Consider the following 22,418-nt stretch of genomic DNA (forward strand, 5'->3'; position numbering starts at 1 on the left):
CCCTAATCTGTTTAATCTAGTCATGGAACCACTTACCGCACTTCTCCAAACATCTAATGTTCTATTCCACATGTACGCAGATGACACCCAGCTCTACCTCAAAATACACACCCTCGATGACATCAAAATACTCAACCCAACGCTTAGGAACACACAGACCTGGCTAGCAGAGAATCACCTCAAACTTAACACGCTAAAAACGGAATTCCTCCTAATAGCACCTCCCACCAAAGTCCACATCACTCAGGCCTGGCTTAATCATCTCACTGCTCTCAACGTTCAACCTACTATTGTGGACTCAGCGAAATCTTTAGGCATAACCCTCAACAGCAATCTCAACATGCATCATCACATCAGCAATGCAACGAAGGGAGCTAATTTCCATATCAACACATTGCGTAAGTTGAAACATTTCCTTCCTCCCAATGACTTCAGAACTGCAGTCCAAGCCTTAGTCATCCCTAGAGTGGAATATGGAAGTGTTGCCCTCTGTGGTCTCCCCTTATCGACAATCGCACCATTAAAAGCCTCTATTAATGCTGCAGCTAGACTTATCACAGGCTCGAAAAAACGCTCACACATCTCTCCGGATCTAAAAGCTTTGAACTGGCTGCCCTACGAAGCCAGAATACACCTGCAAATCGCCTGCATGACCCACAAAGCTATACACCACAATTCCCCCAGCTATCTTGCTCAGAAACTGACAATCTCGGGTGGCTCAAGAGCGACAAGAAGCGCAGACAATCTTCTTTTGAAACCTCGGAGATTTAAAAAAAAAAAAAGAAAAAAAACTTATAAATGCTCCTTCTCAGGAATGGCGCCCAGGATATGGAATGCCCTCCCCCCCAGAAATCAGACATCTCATCCACGGCATTCTTCAAAAAAGTAGTAAAAGCTCTCCTCTTAGCCAAATGTACTTGAACTTTGACTATTATAATCTCGAAAATCAGTACTCTTCCTCCAGGGACTATGGATATTGACCTCCTATGCACCGTTGCTACCTTACCTTGTTTTCTTTTGTAACCATTTGCACTTCTTTTCTCAAATGTTTTGTTTACTCATTTTTTTTATCCCACTCTGTAAAGCGCTCTGATATCCGTAAGGATCTTGTTCCCGCTCCTAAAAACTTTGAAAATAAATAAAGTCTATTAAAGTAGCAAGGAGAAAATTCAGAAGACTTCAACCAAGCAGCCCTCCTGGAGGCAACAGATGATCCTATGACCCTGGCCACAGAGTCAGCCGTATCCAAACCACTCTGGATCACCTGGCGAGCAGCAGCCCGAGTATCCGCAAGAACCTCACTGAAGTTCTGCCTGTCCTCCTCCAGTATCTTTGGTACCAACTGTTTTGCAGAGTCCATCAAAGCGTGTATATAGCGTCCTAAAAGGCACTTGGCATTTGTGGACTTGAGAGCCATGCTAGCCGAAGAGAATACCTTCTTAGCGGATTGGTCCAGCTTCTTAGACTCCTTGTCACCAGGTACCTGTGGAAAAGCTCCAGTTGATGTCTTGGAACAGGCTGCCTGAATAACTAAAGTCTCTGGAGACAGATGTGTTGAGAGGAAGTCAGGATCTCCAGGAGCCACCCTATATCTCTTGAAACAGCCCTTGATACAGCAGGCGATGAAAAGGGCTTTTTCCACACTTCTAGGACAGGCTCTGTAATAGCTTCATTAAAAGGCCGCATCGGTTCCACCATTGAAGAGGGAGAATGGAGTACCTCGGTCAAAACGTTAGACTTAAACTCCACAGTGGGCAGATTCAAATCCAAAAGTTCAGCTACCTTTCTAATAACCATGTGATATGCTGCTATATCCTTCGAAGGGACGTAAGGAGCTGAGGAAAGCTCCCACTCTGGAGATAATTCCAAACCGCTGGCTTCCTTAAGGTCAAAGAAGTCATCGGAGTCTTGCAGCTCTCCTCCTTCCACCCCTTTATATTTCTGCTCCTCCAAAAGCCTTTGAGCCTCCCACCTAGACCGCATCTTCAGGGTCGGCATCAACGGAGCCACAATCGACTCAGACAGAGCCGGCGCCAGCGTCGAGCTCTGAGCCGGTGGATCAGTTTGGAGCATACGAGGTCGGACCGGAGCCGGTGAAGAAGGAACCAGCATCGATTACCTCTGCGCCGGAAAATGCCAAGCCGGAGTCGGCATAAACAGCGCATATGCCTGAGGGACACCCAAATTAAAGGCCAACGGACCCATGGTACCAGCCGCTGCTCCAGAGAGGTACATGGCTCTCGAGAAGACACCATACATTGCATTCAAATAATGCATAGGGTCCTGTTCCGAGGGTGGAAATGGAGGGTATTGACCCACAGGCTGCTCCTGTCGAGGTGCAGAAACTGTTTCAGCCAGACCTTCTGGCTGATGCTCCGGAGTCGCAGAACCTTCTGGCAATGGAGCTCTTCCTCCTCGAGGTGGAGAGTGTCAGCGCCGGAGAAGGATTCGATTTCAGAGCCGGAGAATGCTCGGTGACTCCAGAGGCGAGGGCTCACCTTCCGGATCCAGTACAACAGGTGAAGGAGACACATAATCCTTCCGATGTCGACGACCTGGAGACTTAGACTTAGGATCCGACTCGCTCGGAAAGACGCCGAGATCTGTGCTTCCTCTTCTTATGCTTCTTCTTGGATTGAGAAGCATGCCCCTAAGACTACCTCGAAGCCGATCTCGAACGTGACCTCGAACTCTTCCCATCTTTCTTGCCTTTCATCTTCGCCACAAGAAGCTTCGCCTCGCTTTTCCACAGCAACTTGAGGTTCATCTTCTTACAGCATAGACACCCTTGGACATCATGGTCAGAAGAAAGATACCATACGCAGTCTTCATGCGGATCAGTTATGGACATCTTCCCGCACTCTCCGCACGGCTTGAACCCGGTTTTCTTCGAAGACATCGACAGGAAACAAAGAAACAAGAAACCATAGAAACAATCAACAGTAACAATGTTATCCACGAGCTACTGAGGATCCCTAGAAAAACCGTTGGCGTCAACGACGCGGAAAAAATGGGAACTGATGTCATCACGCCGACGGAGTCCGATTATTGAGTCAGTGACGTCAGCGGAGCCGCGCGCGATGCCGTGCTTCTGTGATGTTGTTCACGTCAGCGTGAAGAGCTACAAAAGAATTTCCGAATTTTGCTGACGCAGGGGGATATTCACAAGGCAGATGTATCCATCAGAAGAAATGTTTACTTGAACTGCAGCCTGCATTTCCACTACCCTACCAGGAATCTCTGCTCACCTTCGCACAGATAACACACATCCACCACTCCAGAGGACACTACTCCCACCAAAGCCTGGAACACCCTCTCACTTCACCTCTGCACCGTTACTGACCAACTTCAGAAATACTCAAAACCGGGCTTTTCTACTTATAACTGCAGCACAGCCCATGAATACCCTCTAGAATGATAAGCTGCACTCTACTAGTACAACATGAATGATTGATAGATCTCATCTACCAGAAAGTGCAAGCGGTCTGATTTCAAAAGACCTCTTGGGAATTAACAGTGGGCTTGCTAGTGGTTGGCTTTGTCAGTTTTATTTGGTGGTTTCTTATTCCAAGGTTGGTCATCTTCTGGAATTTGTCCCTCTACTGGAGTACAGCCTCTTTAGCATCCATTTAACTGACTGACTTGTATACTTGCACTGCTCTTTTAAAGGAAACATGAAAGTGCATGTGTTTTCCATCTCTTACTCATGTGCTTGTTCCCCCCTCAAATAAATACCTGCCCCATCGCTCAGAGTAGCTCACTGCCTGGTTCACATTTCCCACACTCCCATGTTGCGCTCTCCCTCGAGTAATGTGCCAAAACTCTATGCTTTGTGTTTACAGCATTGTGCTCCCCATCGGCCACCGCTGTTGCTCTACCCCTCGTGTGCTGTTCCCCCACCATACAATTTACTATGCTCCTTGAAGAAAGATCTTGAAAGGCCTAACATAAGACATTGTGGAGCAATGCATAAACCACAAAAAACATACCTCATGAGGAACTTCTTGCAGACGATCTAATGCTCGAATGTGATCAAGAGTATCAATTGAAGGAGAAAGGCCACCATGGAGGCAGAAAATCTGTGCAAAGATAATTTTTATATTTAGCCATTAGCAGTGCGAAATCAAGGTTTTGCAATCTTTGAAAAATTAAACATTTAGAAAAATGCTAGAGAACCCAGAGAAGACAAGCAATGTACTTCATTCAGAATGTTTTAGTGCAAAATTTTACATCTGGGCCACTTTCATTGTTCACATCATCTCCTTTATCGTCCATGTGGTTAGAGTTAGAATTTAATATCCCTTATGAAAAATTACACTCATGCAGAAAGATACCTTTAGTTTGTGCTTTTCTTAGCTCTAAACTAGTTAGGCGCCATACCTTTGTAGCAGGTTATGCCCCCAATCAAGTCTACTGAACAAGTCAATAGTGCAGACACAATAAGTTACATACCTGCAAAAGCAGTTCTCCAACATTGGCATCTTTTATAGATTCACATGATGGAATCCTTCCTTTGCACAGAGTTAAGACTTCCACTGTACCTTTGCAACAGCAATAGAAGCTCAAACAGTGTACCTATCGTAGCACAATCACCTCATTGGAATCAACCCAAACTACTGGTCATGAGGTAACAGTGAATCGAACTCTATACCGCCCAGAAAAACACAATCATAAAGATTTCTAAGGCAAGTCAATTGCAAAAAGTGAATACTTCAAAACCAGCTTAATTTCTTCACATTTTTACAGTCTTTACAAAAATAAATTGTTTTTTTCCCCTTGATTACTTCATCCTTCTGGGTGCCTTCTCATTGGAGTAGAGTGCATTTGAAGCTTGAACCAGTGAAGCACTCCTTCACAACATAAGATTAATCTAAAAAGGCTCTTTTAATACCCTGTGGCTTCTGTGAGAAGATGCTTTATGAAAAAGGAGCCCAACAAAGATAACATGTTGTATTTAACCATAGCCCTACCCAAGGCACTGCAAAATGGATTGACATGTTCCTCTAAGACCCTTAATGATTCAGACAGCCACCTCATTAGATGGCCTCAGAAAAAGGTCAGGCCCAGGAAGACACCTTCATAAGATGACAAATACACCGAAAATGTTTCTTTTGCAGGAGGAAAAGTAAAAAAAGAATAATAATATCCTGCCAGGGGGAATTGGTGGGGCAGTATGAATCTATAACTAACCTATTTTTCTTACAGATATATTGTTACCGAACTTGTAACTTGTTCATCTGAAAGAAACATGTTAGTCATAGATTCCTTACCTTAGAATAGATACTCCAGCAGTACCAACCCCGGGGGGGGGGGTAGTACTGCAAACCAATATCACACCTGAAAGGACCTGGAGAACAGAACGGCTGAAGAAGCGGTCTCTCGGGACTGGACTGTCAAGGCAGTAGTGTTTCGTAAATGTGTGCAACAAAGCCCACATAGTTGCCTGACAGATGTCATTCAGTGGAACGCCTTGGCCCAAAGCAGTAGTTGCTCCAGACGCCCTGGTGGAATGGGCACCCAGCCCCACTGAAGGCTCCTTCGTCAAAAAATAGCACACTTTGATACACAAAATGACCAATCAGGAAGTAGTCCGCTTGTGTAGGGCCCGACCTTTCTTTGCACCCACGTAGCCAACAGAGCTGGTCATACACCCGGAACTGCTTGGTGCGATCCAGATAAAAGGAAAAGGCACATTTTCGGTCCAGACGGTGGAGCCTTTCTTCCTCTTTCGAAGGATGCGGAAAGAAGGTTGGTAAAGTGATGGTCTGCCCGATGTGAAAGGCAGTGACAGGCAGGAAAGGTGGACGAGTCCTGAGAACTACCTTGTCCGGATGGACTGACCGGAAGGGAGGCTTGGATGAAAGAGCCTGGAGCTCAATCACTGTTCTGGCAGATGTGATGGCTACCAGGAATGCAGTTTAGGCGTCAGAAGTCTCAAAGGACAATTGTGAAGCGCCTCAAAGGGAGCGCACATTAAATAGGTTAAGACAAGATTCAAGTCCCACTGAGGCATAAAGTGAATAGTAGGAAAGAGAGGAGTTATGCCTTTCAAGAAAGGATTAACAACCATGGACTTGAAAAGAGAAGGCTGATCTGGAAGCCGAAGGAAGGCAGAGATGGCCGAGAGATAGCCCTTGATAGTGTCCTGAGCAGAACCCTGCTGGGCCCAAAGAAAAGGGGAACAAGAGAACCTCGGAAAGCGGGGCAGAGAGGGGATCCACAGCCTTTGCTATGCACCATGCCACAAAATTGTTCCACCAGCAGGCGTATACAGTCTTAGTGGAGGGACGCTTGGCTGCCAAGATTACATCACAAACTTCGGGATGCAGGTCAAAAGACTTCAACTGCCACCGCTCAATCTCCAAGCAAGGAGGTGGAGGCTGGACAGGTTCGGTGGAGGACCGTCCCCTGTTGCTTCGACACAAGATCCCCTTGAAGAGGAAGATCGATAGCCATGTTTAGCAGCTCGGGATGCCAGACTCTTCGTGCCCAATCCAGAGCCACAAGAATGACTTGGGCCCGACAGCGCCTGGTTTTCTTCAGCACTCTGGGCAAAAGAGGTACAGGCGGAAAGGCGTACAAATGACTGCAACTCCACTCGCCTAGCAAGTGCAGCCTTGGAAATTCCAACGCGCAGAATTGCTGACATTGCTCATTTTCTTCGGTGGCAAAAAGATCTAACCAATGCTCTCCCCACTGTCGAAAGAGACCTTGCACCACCTCAGAGTGAAGACGCCATTCATGAGCCATCAAGCACCTGCGGCGCAGTTTGTCCACCCTGACTTTCAGAGACCCCGCCAGGTGTTGAGCGTCCAGGGAAATGCCCTGATGTTCCAGCCATGTCCAGAGACTGAGAGCCTCTTGACATAGGGTCCACGACCCCACACCGCCATGTTTGTTGCAGTACCACATGGCAGTGGTGTTGTCCGTGAACACCTGCACTACTCTTCCCCGGACTGAGGGAAGATATGCCTTGAGCGCAAGATGGATCGCCCGGAGCTCCAGAAGGTTGATCTGGTCTCTGGCGGAGTCCAGGCTTCATAGGCTTCTGATCTCCGCCTCTCCCATGTGGCCGCCCCATTCCAGAAGGGATGCAGCCGTCACAACTGTGTGCTCTGGTTGGAAAAGGGAGAGGGATCTTCAGTTGACCCAATCCTGGTTTGTGAGCCACCACTTCAATTGTCGTGCAGTGCCCTCCGAGATCTGGGCGCAATCGGACAGATTGCCCTGATGCTGCGCCCACTGGAACTTCAGGTCCTACTGCAGAGCCCGCATATGCCACCTGGCATGATTGATCATCAGGATGCAGGAGGCCATGAGGCCCAGCAGCCTCAGGGTCACCCTGACCGAAACCCGTGATAGAGGTTAAAAAACTGAATCATTGCCCGAATATCCCAGACTCGCTGTTCAAAGGGTTAGACCCGTACCCGCACAGTGTCCAGAGCCGCTCCGATGAAGGAACTTCTGAGAGGGTGTCCGGTGTGACTTCGCCACATTGATGGAGAACCCCAGCGAATGTAGGAGGTCAGCCGTAGCCTGGAGGTGGGAGACGACTGTCTGGGGCGAGACTGCCTTCAATAGCCAGTCGTAGAGATAGGCGAAGACTGAAACCCCCGATCTGCGCTGATGAGCTGCGACCATCACTTTCGTGAACACCAGAGGGGCGCTGGCAAGGCAAAAGGGGAGCACAGTAAACTGAAAGTGCCCGTGGCCTACCGTGAGCCGCAGGTAACGCCGGTGGGCTGGCAGGGCATGGATGTGAAAATAAGCGGCCTGCAATTCCAACGATACCATCCAATCTTCTGGGTCGAGGGCAGACGAGACCTGAGCGAGGGTAAACATCTTTAACTTCCTTCCAGAGGAAGTGGTTAATGTTTCTGAGATCCAAGATAGGACGCAGGCCCTTGTCCTTCTTTGGTACCAGAAAGTAGTGGGAGTAACAACCACAACCTACTTCTGGGACAGGAACGCGCTCAATGGCTCCCTTGGCCAAGAGAGCTGTAACTTCCTAGTAGAGCAGGCCCAGGTGATCCTCCAACATGGGGTGGTATTTAGGTGGCATGGCAGGAGGGGTAGCCTCGAAGGTGAGGGAGAAGCCCCTTCGGACTATCTGCAAAACCCACATGTCCGATTTGATGGTGAGCAAGTGGGAGAGGTGATGGCGCATCCAGCCGCCCACTGGTGTGATGGGCTTGAAAGTTTAGAGGCTGCAGCGGGGAGGGGGAAGGGGGCAGGGGGTCGGGGGGGGGGGGGGGTTGGTTGACTGGCCTGCCCGCTGGCCCCCTGAACCACGGCAGTGGTTCCCACGTCCCCGGCAGCTCCAAGGTTGGGACACATGCTGTGGCCTGTGGCGCTGGACGGGACAGTGGGCAACCCTTCCGTGGCCAAGAAAGAGGCGAAAAGCAGACTGCGCAGTGCAGCTGGAGAGGCCCAAGGCATTGGCCGTAGCCCATGAGTCATTGAAACGCTCTAGAGCAGTGGGTCCCATACTTTTGACTCCTGAGGACCTCCACTGAATCACTACTGGAAGCCGGGGACCCCCAAGCAATTTGTACAATTTCAATTAAAAAAAATTAAAACAGTAATTTGCGAAAAATACATAAACAAGTACACACAAAACAAATACTTGCATTACTAAAGCTTTTATTTTATATTGAAAAATATGCAAAAGTGCAACAACTACAATCCAACGATAACTATAATAAGTTATAGTTATCGTGATAAGGGGCAGCGAGTGGGCAGTCAGGGGGGCGGGGGCACAAAAAAAGTGGCACAGAGGGCAGAAAGGCACAAATAACGAGGGAAAAACGTGTGAGAGGGCAGGAGGGCACGACAGAGGGCAGGAGGGCACCAAAAAACGAGCGGACCATAGGACAGAAGGGCACAAAAAATGAGGGAAAAAGGAGTGGCACAGAGGGCAGAAGGGCACAAAAACGAGTGGAATAGGGCAGAAAGGCACAAAAAACGAGTGGAACAATGGGGCAGAAAGGCACAAAAAACGAGGGACAACCACGCACACACAAATTAAACACTTACATGCAGTTCCAGAAGAGCCCTCTTGCCCATTCGACGTGCTCCAGCCTCCAATGCTCTTCAATCTCGGCGTCGGGTGATGGGCAGAAGTGAATAACTCAATATAAGGGCAATCACCCTTCAGCTTGCACCTACAGCCTAAGGGTGATTGGCCAGATTTCATTGCAGTCTTGCCACCCCTGCGCCAGCAACATTCACACCTCATGTGCTGTGAGCCTGGGGGCCAGACTGTATTGCAGTCTTGCCACCCAGGCGCCAAGTACATTCACACCTCTTACGTTAGGCACTCAAGTCCTGCGGACCCCCTCGGAATGTGTCACGGACCCCTGGGGGTACGCGGATCACAGTTTGGGAAACACTGCTCAAGGGCGTGGTACACTTTGTCGCCAAAAAGGCCATGAGGATATTCTAGACACCCTCCAGAAATCCAGTCAATCTCATCCAGGCATAGCGACGAAGGGCTACTGACGTGGAAATTGTCCTGCCCAAGGAGTCGGCGGTATCCAGCCCACAATGGATGGTAAACTTAGCTGCATCTCTACCGGCAGCAACAGCCTGGGAGAGCACTGTCCGGGCCTCCTCCAGACACTGAGGCAGCACCTGCTCCACCGTATCCCACAAAGAGTGGGAATAACGGCCCAATAGACGTGCAGTGTTTACCGACCACAGTCCCAAACTGGCGGAAGAGAAATTCTTCTTCCCAAGATGATCCACCTACTTTAATTCCCTTTCTGGTGGAGCGATAGGAAAGGCGCTCTTGCAAGTGGAAGCTTGGGCCACAAAGCGCTCCGGGGTGGGGTGTTGGGAGAGGAAAGTGGGAACCGGAACCAGGCGTTGGGCAATCATCCTATCCACAGGATCTAGGGCTCTGAAGATCTCGCAGCCAGCTGAAGCACCTCCGTCAGGAGGTTAGTCCTAACTGCCACTGTAGTAAGCTTGAGGTTGAGAGCCTCGGCCGACCTGCGCACCACCACTGCATATGAGGCTCCCTCCTCAGTAGCCACGGTAGGATGAGACATGCCAAGGTCAGGAGAGGTGTCTAGACCTCTGACATCTCCCAGTTCCTCTATCCAGTCCTGCTCAGAGTCTAGTTGATCAGTGAGAGGGTCACCTGACCCCTTCCAGTCCTCCTCATCTTCTGGGTGCCAATCTGGCCGAAAAGGGACCCCAGGGGTGAACAGGGGCACAAAAACCCCTCTCGGCGCCGGGTCAGGCGATGCCGGTCCGGCTCCAGGTCCACATCAGGATGGAGGCCGGGGTCACATCCGGCGTCTGTTTCGGTAGTGGCGCCGATGGAGGTGTTATAAGGTCAATCGGCGCGGATCCGGATCCAGGCCTGGATCCAAGGGGGCTGCAGTGCCGGAAAAGCGGCGAGAAGGCGGTAGGTCCCCCTACGGAGTCCACAGGGCCTGAGGGCACGCCAGCTGGTTCGGGGTGGCAAAAGATGGCGTGCATTGCCTCGTAAAATTTACAAAGCTGGGCAGGAGTTGCCCCGGCAAGGGAGGGAAGCCCGGAGTTGGCGGGAGGGGTACCCCCCGCATCCCTGGTCGCGTCAGCCGACCGATGAGAAGTCGAAGAGCGACTATGCTTCTTCGACTTTGTAGGAAGGTTTAATCTGACTGCATGGTGGCCCCCACTTTCTTTGCTGGTGTTTTTTACCTAATTTGGCTGGATTCTGCTATTCAGGGCCCCCGCTTATCTGCTTTCGCTCTAAAATGATTCCATGTACTTAAGGTACACACCAGTTTGGTTACTGGGGTACCCTTAGGAGTCCCTAGTATATGGTACACTAGGTACCAAGGGGGGGGGTCCCCCCCAGGCGGCACGATTTTAGGGGCGGCGGCCGTGCAGCACTGGTGGTCCGTTAGAGGGCACAGCGAGGAAGGCCTCCTGCTCGCGGCCTGTGAGACCCAGGCTGCCCAGGGCAGCGAGGTCAGGCCTGGCGCCAGCGACGCGGAATAGCTGGTCTCCGCAGCCCCTCTGGGGGCAGGTCCAGGGAGTTTATACCCTAAGAGCAGGCCAAAGCCAGCAAATTAACCGGCGGGGCACATTCCCGCTCCCCCACTGCATGTCTTTTCTACTCCCGCCATTGTGTGTGCCACTCAGCGACGCAGGGTCGGCGCCGGAATAATGAGTGGTACTCGGCTGCCTGGCAGCACCGCTGATCGCACCTGCTGCATGGCCGAGTGAGAGTTCTGCAGACACGGACGTCACATCATGAAGTAACACCAATTGCAGCGGGACTGGCACAGGCAGAATCGTGGCTGCCCTGCTTTCCCCGTCCATCATCTAACCGCACTACGCAGTCAGCAGCGTTAAAAAGACTGAATAAAGTGGAGACAACAGCTGCACCCAGAAGAAACCTCAAGATAAAGAGCAGGACGGTGAGTCAGCCCCCTCCCCGTTTCAACTCCGCGTCACCTGCAGCATTCGTGCTAATCTGATTATACTCCTGTAGTTCGTAGATATGATTTTTAAGAAAATGCCCATCTGTTTAATAATAACTTCCTCCAAATGCCTGCTCATGCCTCCTACTTTTTCAAGCAATTGGAAAAAGTCGTCAAGCAATGATCTCCCAGACTGAAAGGGCATTAGTATAATATTGATTTTACTATCCTGTCGTACTGTGGGAGTAATTATATAGGCCAGACATAACTTGGGAGAAAAGTGGGAATATCTTTGCTGTACTCTACACAGTTATTGCCGGCCATGAGAAGGTTCACTCGTAGCAGTGCGTTCCTTCATGCATTGAAATAGAGAGCGGTTCCCTATTTGTAAAATTCTCCCCAATACGCGCTCTACACGTATGCCTGAAAAATACCTTCTACTAGCTGGGTGCCTGACCCCTCAGAATATGACCCCACATATGTTACAGGGCCTCCCCACATACTGCCTCCAGGGTGAAAAACGTTAAACATCTCTACATTCAGACCTTCATCAACTGAAGAGATAAGTTTGCAGGTGATGTGATAAAACTACATTAACTGGCATCTTCTCTTATGTATTACTAGACAATGATGGTGGATGAGACAATCCCAACAACCATACCACCATTTGGGTGTCCTTTACACCAATACGGGAATGTCTGACCCTCCAATGGATGGGCCACAGATCATGACAAAGATGATATCATAACCCTCTGTAGTCATCGGGGTAACTATTAGCAGCGATACTAGTGTCTCTCGGACCTCTTTCAAGTGTTCGCCGTCCTTTTTCCCCCGGCACCCCTCCCACCAGGGGCGGCAATCTGAGGGATAGCCCCAGGCGCCACAAGCTCTAGCTACGCCTTTGCCCCAGAGGCCTACCAGGGGCTGAAGCATGTATTATGCCACCCCTGGGCAGCCTTCCAAAATGACACCACATGTCTGCTACAGTAGCCTGTGTAAGATGGTGTATGCACACTTACTTAGAATAGGTTCCTATATCTACCGTACATCACTACACATATAAACCTATCAGTCACCCCTATGGCAGACCTTATCAATCCTGAAGGTAGGGTGGTGGGTTTTGTGTGAGAGGTTGCCCATGCATGAGCAGGGCCCCTCTGCAGCCTTCGGAATCTATTCTCAGTGTTGTTCTGTGATGCAGACAGACCATATACTCTTAAGTGCATTATAACCTTGCAGTATATGCTAACTTTGGAATGGCTGCAAGGAAACATGTCGTGTTTGGCGTCAAACACTCTGGAATCATACCTCCCCGCCAGTACTGGCGGCGGAGGTATGATTCCATCCGCCTAGAGGGAGAAACATGGCCACACCAGTACACCTGTGACCAGCTTAACAGAACCCTGGCATCACAAAATGGATGCAGCAGCCACCGGCACGAGTCTGGCCGCCTGCTGCTGGACAAAACCCCGGCAGGGGAGGCCTAGACAATAGGTTTCCCGTCACAGGGAGGTGTCACAACCTACCAGAAAGGCTTTAGTGTATTGGGGCTGGGTGGGTGCACTCAGAGTACTTTGAAGACACCACTGGGGGCACATTTGGTGTCCCTGTGCATAGCCCTGGCGCAAAACTTGTCACAAGAAATGGGTGTAGCCACCCCTCTTCCATAGGTGGGTCCCCAGAGTTTGTCCCACCCCTTTCTTGGGACTTTAGATTACACCTGTACGAAACAGATACTGAATCCTGCAACCTTGACGATCCACAAGGGGCTACATGACTGAAGAATCTCCTTTGGAGTAAAGGAGTTACTCCCCCTGGGTGGCAGGCACCAAAGACACATCTGACAGATTTTCATCTCAGAAGCTCCCGCCCGACTCCAAAGTATTTGCAACACATGAGGTGGGTTTCCAGACTTCCCAGAGGACGACCCAGGTACCCAGCAAAGCGGAGACCTGTAGCCCTCGCGGGTACCCTGGAACCGGAACCCCTGGACCCATGCACATTTTCAAGTGCATTGGCGCCTTGACTATCCCGGAGGCTGTGCATTGGGTTACTTGTAGCCCACACCCCGAGCAGCATTTCCACCAAAGATTGCCGGCCTACACTCCACAAGTGTTCTGTGAGCTGGCCTTTTGTGTTTTATCGAGGTACAGTCGCGATCACTGGTCCGTCAACTGGTGGGTCCCTGAGAAGGCAATTTTAACTTTCCTTGTGCTTCCCTGGTAGCTCCAGACGTGCCCTGACTCTCCATCGCTTGGGGAGTCCCCTGGACCTTGCTGGTCCGGTCCACACAGAAGCATTTCTCTTTCTGCGTGGGTTGCTTTTGCCAAGGCTTGTTGTGTTCACTCTACATCCTTCGTGGGACAGCTCAAATCCAGCTCCTGGTAGTCGTCGATGCCTCCTGGTCCTCATGGCACCAGAGTCAAGCTTCACCTTTTCGCACCTGGAACACCAGACATCGGTGGGCATTCTTCTACCGAGCCCCTGGTCACTGGCAAGTGACCCAGACTCTGTCCCCTCTGCCTTCAGGTTCTTCATATCTTCAATCCAGGCTTGACCACACCTGACACTTTTCTTTTCCACAGCAGCAGCACTTTGCAGCAGATCTCCATTGAAATCAATGATGATTCTAGACACCATTTGCCATCTATGCACCGGGGCATCCCAGGGTGAGGTAACTAGTACTCCGATGCTCCCGTGGGTGTTGGCCCTAGAACACCTTAAGTCTAAAGGGGTTGGCTCAAAGTCCTCTTCTAAGTGTCCTTTAACTTTAAAATTCTAAACACAACTTTCCCCATAGAAGCGAACGGCAATCGCGGCCTGTGTTCTCTCACTGCACGCGTCCCGGTGGGTCCCCTGTGTCACTACCTTGGTGGTTCAATGGGGTCCCAGCGATTCTACAGGCTCTAGGCCTTGTGTCAAGTCGTGGTTCTTATACCACTTTCTTAATGTATGGTTTGGTCCCACCACCTGGGGCACAGTGTACATTGTGCCATTTACTGAACGTCTATGGCATTTAAAGTGTGTACTTTGCTCTAATCTCGTAAAGCAATTACTAGAGTGTTTAGTGATAGATATATATATATATATATATATATATATATATATATATATATACACACACATACACACACCTTGTGTGGTTCTCTTTTCATTTAGACATTCAAGAGGTTATAATCTGGTAAACCAAGCTGCTTTACACACCTTCAAGACTTAGCCTGAAGGCTGTTCTCCAAAGATACCACTAGGATAGCTTTCAATAAAGATTGCTTTAAACCTATCATCAATAAGGGTTGTTTCGACTGGTGCAAGGTGCCCACTAGAACTAGTGGACAGCATATGGCAGGCCAACTTCTCAGACTTCTTCTTGTGCTTCGACTTACCTGACCTAGAGTGCGAAGACTTAGAAGAGTGATGATTGCTCCGCGACTGGTCCCTCGAACTTCCTTGCGACCGGGACTTCGAACGGCACGGAGTCGACTGCTGCACTCAAGAAGCTTTCAGGACTGCTCCCGCAAAGCCTTCGGAGCCATGGACCGGCAGCCGGAGCAAGATTTTGGGTCGTGGTCGTGCTCCAGGCAAAAGAAGCACACGCAGTGCGGATCCGTAACAGACATCACTCGGTAACAGGATCCACAGGCCTTGAAGCCGTGCATCTCTATGTGCAACAGGAGTCTTAGACTCAAAAAGACGTAGACAAAAGTCACTCAAAAAGTTCAGTCAGAAAATGACTGTAGGTACTGCTCTTTCCGGATCTGTGCTGGCTGGCGCGGAATAAAAAAAACTGACATCAGCGCGCGAGGGCGCTCCTGTGACGTCATCCCGGCGACAACGGACAGAGCCGACCAACGCCAACTTTCGACTCGCAGAGATACTGCCGACGAAAAACTTTCCTGATCCAGTCTGAGGCCTAAGGGTAAATCTAAGGTAAGGAATCTATAACTAAAATGTTTCTTAGATATCTACAGCAGGGTTCATAATGAAAACAGTGCCTCAGACATCCTCAAAAAGGATAACAGTTAATCTGCTTACTGCAGCAAAGTTTCCCCACGCAGGTGCATCCCAAGATGGGAGACAGAGGAGGAATCCCAGGATCCAAGTCCATCCAGGATGGCTAAAAACCCTTATCAGCTTAGGGTTAAATGCCAAGATGGTGACAAACACCAATGCTAGTAAGATTAAGGTAATAGCGACTGGTTCCATAGGAAGAAGAATGCCTTCAACCATTCTAACTGGGAGGATATAGGAATTCACACTTAACCAACTTCATGATTAACATTATCCAGAGGTGCAGTACAAGGATCCATCTAGGCCAAGAGCTGAACGGTATGGTGGCTGTTTCTGCCAGGGTTCTGGTTCCACATGACCACAACCACAAGCCCAATAACAAGCTCCACTTTCACAGTTGAAACCAACACAGTCTCCACAGATAGCATTTCGGCCCTCCCTCTTGTCACAACCTTTTCAGGTAAAGGCAGACCCTCCTAAGAGTAAGGGGACCTCCAAACAACCAGCAAGAGATCAAACCTATACTTTACCAAACAGAACTTTGGATCAGAAAGTTTCCCTGGGGGGACACATGATCTCTCTCCCCCCCCCCCCCCCCCACCCACCACATCTTCAGTATTAACTTTGCCAATCAGTTCTTAGTGCAGTCTATGTGAGAAACCACAGTCATACATGAATGACATCTAAATTGAACAAAGCTTTATAAAGTTGCAGGACATTTGCTGTCCAAAGCTCAACGGCATCAACTAATTTGAATTTAAGTAGGCAAAATAGAAATTAAAAGTATATTAAATGCTGAGCCATTTCACAATAGGCGTAACACACCCTTCACTCTCTATTCCCTCTCAAAACCACCCTTGTGTTCTGAAATAACCCATACAACCAGCTTGTAAGGTTAAAATCATGCTCATCCTTTGTACCAAAGATCAAAAGACTGACACAGGAACTTTAGATCAGTTTGGTCCTAAAAATCTTAGAAAATAAATGTGCACTTATTCCACTTAAAGTATGGCCCGAATATCCCAGACTCGCCTCTTCTGTTCACTTACCTTTTTTTCCATTCCTCTTTTTTTTTTTTTTTAGAAGATTTTATTACAGGCCCAACCTATTTCTCCAGTAGGAGAAGCCACTCATTGCTATGCGGACTGCAACTCCTGTCCAGCATGGCCTTCAGATTCCTACCTCACAATCTACCATTTCTGAACTCACCATTTCCCTCCTAAAACTCCCTCATGAACACTGTACACACAATGTATTATTTTTGCAAACAGATGAGCCTCCACTAAACTACATGTATAATTTAAGCTATTAAACCGGTCTTCATAAGCAGCAAATTCAGAGGTTATCCAATAAAACACCCACCTTTAGTTTCTAAGAGCCTTAGATATTTTTCCATGTCTTTACACTAAGAAATCACTATTCTAAAGAGACAGGAGGAATCCAAGGATCTAAGTCCATCCAGATTTTCTAAAAACCCTTAACAGCTTAGGGTTAAGTGCCAAGATGGTGACAAACACCAATGCCAGTAAAATCAAGGTAATAGCAATGGGTTCCATGGGGAGAAGAAGGCCTTCACCCATTCTAACTTTGAGGATATAGGCATTCACATTTAACCGGCTTTATGATTAGCATTATTCAGAGGTGCATTAGGGCCTGATGTTGAATGTGCAGGTAAGATTATAGGCTTTTCTCAGAGTGGCTTCTTGGAAGTCGCGGACGCTGGAAGGGAGCCAGGTTGGAAGAAGGCATCCATGGTGATGTCAGTCTGGAACCAGGGGCCCTAGTTGGTGTTTTAGGCCGCCCCGCCAGCGGTAACCCAGCCGTGGGACCTCGCTGTTTTGTGGGGCCTGAAGGTACGCCAGAGGGAGTTGGTGGCCTTAAGACAACGTGCAGGACATTGCACAATTCTTTAAGTTTAGTGGGCGTTGCTCCAGATCTGGTTAACTCTGGGTGGCATGGAGCAGGCCTTGATGCCGGCTCTACAGTTGGAGTACTGGAGCAGAGCCTAGAAGCATACGGTTTGGATGGAGAAGATGGAGAGTGCTAGGACTGCTTGCGTTTTTTCCAACTGACCTGACTTGAAGGAAAAAAAGTCTTGGAATGAAAAGTCTACTGTTCATGGGAACTGCCTAGAAATCTACACCGGGAACTGCACAGAGCAGTATTCTGCTGCACCGCCAGGAGCTTCATTATGTGATCACGAATCGCCTTGTGTGTATCGACTGGCACTCTACTCTGGTCTTGGGTTCGTGGTCCGATCAGAGACAGAACAAGTAGGGATTAGGCACAGACAACTGTTTGATCCGCATTGCAAGTCTTGAACCCTGTATGTTTTACAGGGGACAAGACCCTAGCACACTAGGAGCAATAGTTCAAAAAAGGAAGACAAAGGGTTGAAAAGTTGGTCAAAAAGTGAGAGGTAGCTTACCGGATCCGTGCAATTGGCTCAGAAATTAACCGATGTCACATGCCAGTGTGGTGTATATTATGGGCATCATCATGTCACTTCCGAAGTGGATGATGCCCACAATGAGAGGCCATGCCACCTATCAGCATGCAAGGATACTGCTCAAGATATTACGATACAGTCTGATGCCTGGTGAATATTTGAAGGTGAGGAACCAGAGGTTAAAAGTCTATCCAAAAACTAGATCCAAGTGAGGACGTCTGTACGCAGTCAAGTCCTTCAGATTAAGATCTAGGAAACCGAAATTAAGAAAGATGAACGGTGTCAGGCTATACCGTAGCTAACTAAATCAGAAATAACATTTTTAAGAGAATAAAAAAAGGGGCACCTAAAAAAAAAAAAATGTCAAGAAGCAGCTTAGCGTTCAGCAGAGCTAATTCACCTCTTGATCCAAATCAAACGAGGTGAATGGGGTGCTGATAAAATGTAGCTGTGTCCAATTGTACAGAATGTTCCCAATGCACCCTGGATAGCAATTTAACGAACCATGCAAATCTATAATTTAAAAAAAAAAGTGACGTTCACAAAATTTAACAGGTAGGTGACAGAGCTTTGACATCGAAGGCTTTGCAACAGAAAGCAGAAAACGCTGGGCATGGTACCACATTTAAATGGATAGTTTATGCCTACTAACAATAACATTCAGAAATGTAGCTAGACCAATAGGGGAAACTCTTCAAGCCTTGAGTTAAGGTGGTGTAAGACTTATCAGCTTGCGTTTGCAAATCAGATGACTAGGTAACCTTTAGTTCGCTCTTCAAAATTAAACAAAAATCAAAACTTCTATTAGTAGGAGAAGTAAAACTAAATAAAGCAGCATAGTCAAAAGGGTAAGGCATGCATTTGGTACATTCAAAACTTAGCCATGGTTAGAAGTAGCCAAACTGTCAACAGGAAAAAGGCTAAACCGAAAAGAAGTAGCCAAACTGTCAACAGGAAAAAGGCTAAACCGAAAATAAAAACACCAAGAACAAACGTGCTGGCGTCAAATCCATGAAACTGGTGTTAGTCTTGTGGCCAATTACATAGTTTGAAGGCGGAAAAAGAGCCAAATTATGTCACGGGTTAAAGCTATAAAACTCAAAAGCCACTCCTTAAGAGTTAAAGAAAGAGATAAAGGTGGAAACACAATATTTCGTTGCTACTTGGCAGCAAGAGGATGTCGATCTTCATTTTTAGGTCTCGCCTGGACATCGCATCCGAAGGATGCGTCCAGGCTGGAGACTTATAGTCGTCTGACACGGGGGAATGAGGGACACAAAACTGTGACGAGCGGCTGGATTGAGCTGCGTGCACGCGCGTCAACATTCACGCATGCGCACATCACAGCCACACGCATACACAGCACTCACGCATGCGCACATACGCGCACATACACACGCATACACAGGCACACCCCCGTCACCTACACGCATACACAGAGACCCCTCCACACACACCAGCCCCTCTCCTCTCGGCTCCACACACACGCACACGCATTTACACTTACACAGACACGCAGGCACCCAGACAGGCAACCCCCCCCCCCGTCACACACACGCATACACACAGACTCCAGGACACATACACACACACATGCACGCTCACACACATACACAGTCCGCCGCCGCGCGCGCGCACACAGATGCCCCCCCCCCCCCCCCCCCCCAAGGCGAAGCCCCACTCACCGGCATCCTCAGTGCAGCGGCTCCCACCGGCAGCAAGACTCTTCTTCCCTTCTTCGGCACCGGGGCGCAGGGTAGGCTCCTGCCTGCTCCGGTGCGCCAAACAATCGCGGCTCTTCCGTGGGAGGCGGGGTAGGCTCCCGCCCTCCTACTTCGGGTTGTCCCGCCCGGCCTGCCTGACTTCCTGGTCGCAGGCCAGGGGCTGAGCAACCGTAGTGGCGAAGCGAACCTGCCCTGTGAGGCGGCCTGATTGCTGTGGCGGAGCCGGAATCGCGGCGCGACAGACCGAGCCCGGGCCTCATTCAGGTGCGGAGAGAGGCGTCCGCGAAGTAGCAGCAGCTCCGGACTGAATTCCGGCCGCCTTTACCAAGATGGCGGCCGTTTGAGTGAGGTTCCGGACCACAGACGCGGAGACCAAGGGAGAAGCGGAACGGGTCCCACCCGCGAGGCACGGCGCTTGGTGGAGGTGCTACCCGGGAGCGGAGAGCGGGGGGATCCCTTCACCTCCCCCCCCGCACCCCTCCACCTCCAACGACGAAAACCGCGGGCGCTTGGATCGGCGGAGCTGGTCCGTTCCCGCAGGCGAGATTGGACGCCTACAACGGAGGTGAGCCCAGGAGTCAAAAGCGGAGGAAGGGACCGCTTGGGGGGAGGCCTTGCGCCAGTGGCCTACCGGTCCGGTGCATACCCCCGAATTCCCATTAGTGCCACCCGCATCGACGGAGGTGCCCTCTCCCCACCCCCCATACACACATTCCCGCCTGTGGAACGGCCGGTGGGGAGGACACACGAGACACGGGGGCAGGCGACAGACTACGGGAGGCACCAGCAGCGGAGGCTGACCCCGCCAGGGACGACACTAGCAAGGAATCGGGGCCACGCAGGGAAGGGAGAGCAGAACGATCACGAGAGCGGCAGGGGGTGAGACTTCGGACATTGCCCCCCCTCCCCCTACGTGACAAGGCACACAGCCGAACGGGGAAGAAGGCCCTGAAGCAGCAGTGGGGATACTAGGAACTGGAAGAAGAGATAGTGCCCACCCCCCCCCCTGCACCAGGGGTCATTGTGAGAGGACAAGCGCTACACGGGAGAGGGCCGGACCATATTCACGAACCGGGCGGAAGGAGAAGGGATGAGATAGCCACCTCAGCCAACCCTGACCTCAAGGGCCACACGGAGATAGACCACTTGCAAACGCACAACACGCCCCTGCTGGCAGAGACCCGCCTGGGATAGCTCCAAGGGACGGGCTTCGGAGCGACTGAAGACTGAGCACAGGGAAGAAAGACACCTGGATACGACGAGGGGGGTGGCAGGATCGCCCCACCCGGAACCCTGAGGTGGGTGCAGAACCAGACAAGCCCGATACTGTGCGTGCAGAGTGACAGTGAGTGCAGAGTGACAGTGAGTGCAGAGTGACAGTGAGTGCAGAGTGACAGTGAGTGCAGAGTGACAGTGAGTGCAGAGTGACAGTGAGTGCAGAGTGACAGTGAGTGCAGAGTGACAGTGAGTGCAGAGTGACAGTGAGTGCAGAGTGACAGTGAGTGCAGAGTGACAGTGAGTGCAGAGTGACAGTGAGTGCAGAGTGACAGTGAGTGCAGAGTGACAGTGAGTGCAGAGTGACAGTGAGTGCAGAGTGACAGTGAGTGCAGAGTGACAGTGAGTGCAGAGTGACAGTGAGTGCAGAGTGACAGTGAGTGCAGAGTGACAGTGAGTGCAGAGTGACAGTGAGTGCAGAGTGACAGTGAGTGCAGAGTGACAGTGAGTGCAGAGTGACAGTGAGTGCAGAGTGACAGTGAGTGCAGAGTGACAGTGAGTGCAGAGTGCGTGCAGAGTGACAGTGAGTGCAGAGTGACAGTGAGTGCAGAGTGCGTGCAGAGTGACAGTGAGTGCAGAGTGACAGTGAGTGCAGAGTGCGTGCAGAGTGACAGTGAGTGCAGAGTGACAGTGAGTGCAGAGTGCGTGCAGAGTGACAGTGAGTGCAGAGTGCGTGCAGAGTGACAGTGAGTGCAGAGTGACAGTGAGTGCAGAGTGCGTGCAGAGTGACAGTGAGTGCAGAGTGACAGTGAGTGCAGAGTGCGTGCAGAGTGACAGTGAGTGCAGAGTGACAGTGAGTGCAGAGTGACAGTGCGTGCAGAGTGACAGTGAGTGCAGAGTGACAGTGAGTGCAGAGTGACAGTGAGTGCAGAGTGACAGTGAGTGCAGAGTGACAGTGAGTGCAGAGTGACAGTGAGTGCAGAGTGACAGTGAGTGCAGAGTGCGTGCAGAGTGACAGTGCGTGCAGAGTGACAGTGAGTGCAGAGTGACAGTGAGTGCAGAGTGACAGTGAGTGCAGAGTGACAGTGAGTGCAGAGTGACAGTGAGTGCAGAGTGACAGTGAGTGCAGAGTGACAGTGAGTGCAGAGTGACAGTGAGTGCAGAGTGACAGTGAGTGCAGAGTGACAGTGAGTGCAGAGTGACAGTGAGTGCAGAGTGACAGTGAGTGCAGAGTGACAGTGAGTGCAGAGTGACAGTGAGTGCAGAGTGACAGTGAGTGCAGAGTGACAGTGAGTGCAGAGTGACAGTGAGTGCAGAGTGACAGTGAGTGCAGAGTGACAGTGCGTGCAGAGTGACAGTGCGTGCAGAGTGACAGTGAGTGCAGAGTGACAGTGAGTGCAGAGTGACAGTGAGTGCAGAGTGCGTGCAGAAACAGTGAGTGCAGAGTGCGTGCAGAAACAGTGAGTGCAGAGTGCGTGCAGAGTGACAGTGCGTGCAGAGTGACAGTGAGTGCAGAGTGACAGTGAGTGCAGAGTGACAGTGAGTGCAGAGTGACAGTGAGTGCAGAGTGACAGTGAGTGCAGAGTGACAGTGAGTGCAGAG

At 50.2% G+C, this 22,418-nt stretch overlaps 1 protein-coding gene across 1 annotated transcript in view; it reads right to left on the reverse strand.

Moving 5' to 3' along the window:
• PPP2CB (protein phosphatase 2 catalytic subunit beta) overlaps positions 1-22,418 on the reverse strand; it is a 237,294-nt gene that overhangs the window by 102,762 nt on the left and 112,114 nt on the right. The window contains exon 4 of the mRNA XM_086961934.1: positions 3,990-4,079. Coding sequence (XP_086818060.1) covers positions 3,990-4,079 — 90 coding nt within the window. The remainder of the gene's footprint in view (positions 1-3,989; positions 4,080-22,418) is intronic.

The sequence above is a fragment of the Lissotriton vulgaris genome, chromosome 3_1 (assembly GCF_964263255.1).
Source record: "Lissotriton vulgaris chromosome 3_1, aLisVul1.2, whole genome shotgun sequence".
Taxonomy (NCBI): Eukaryota; Metazoa; Chordata; class Amphibia; order Caudata; family Salamandridae; genus Lissotriton; species Lissotriton vulgaris.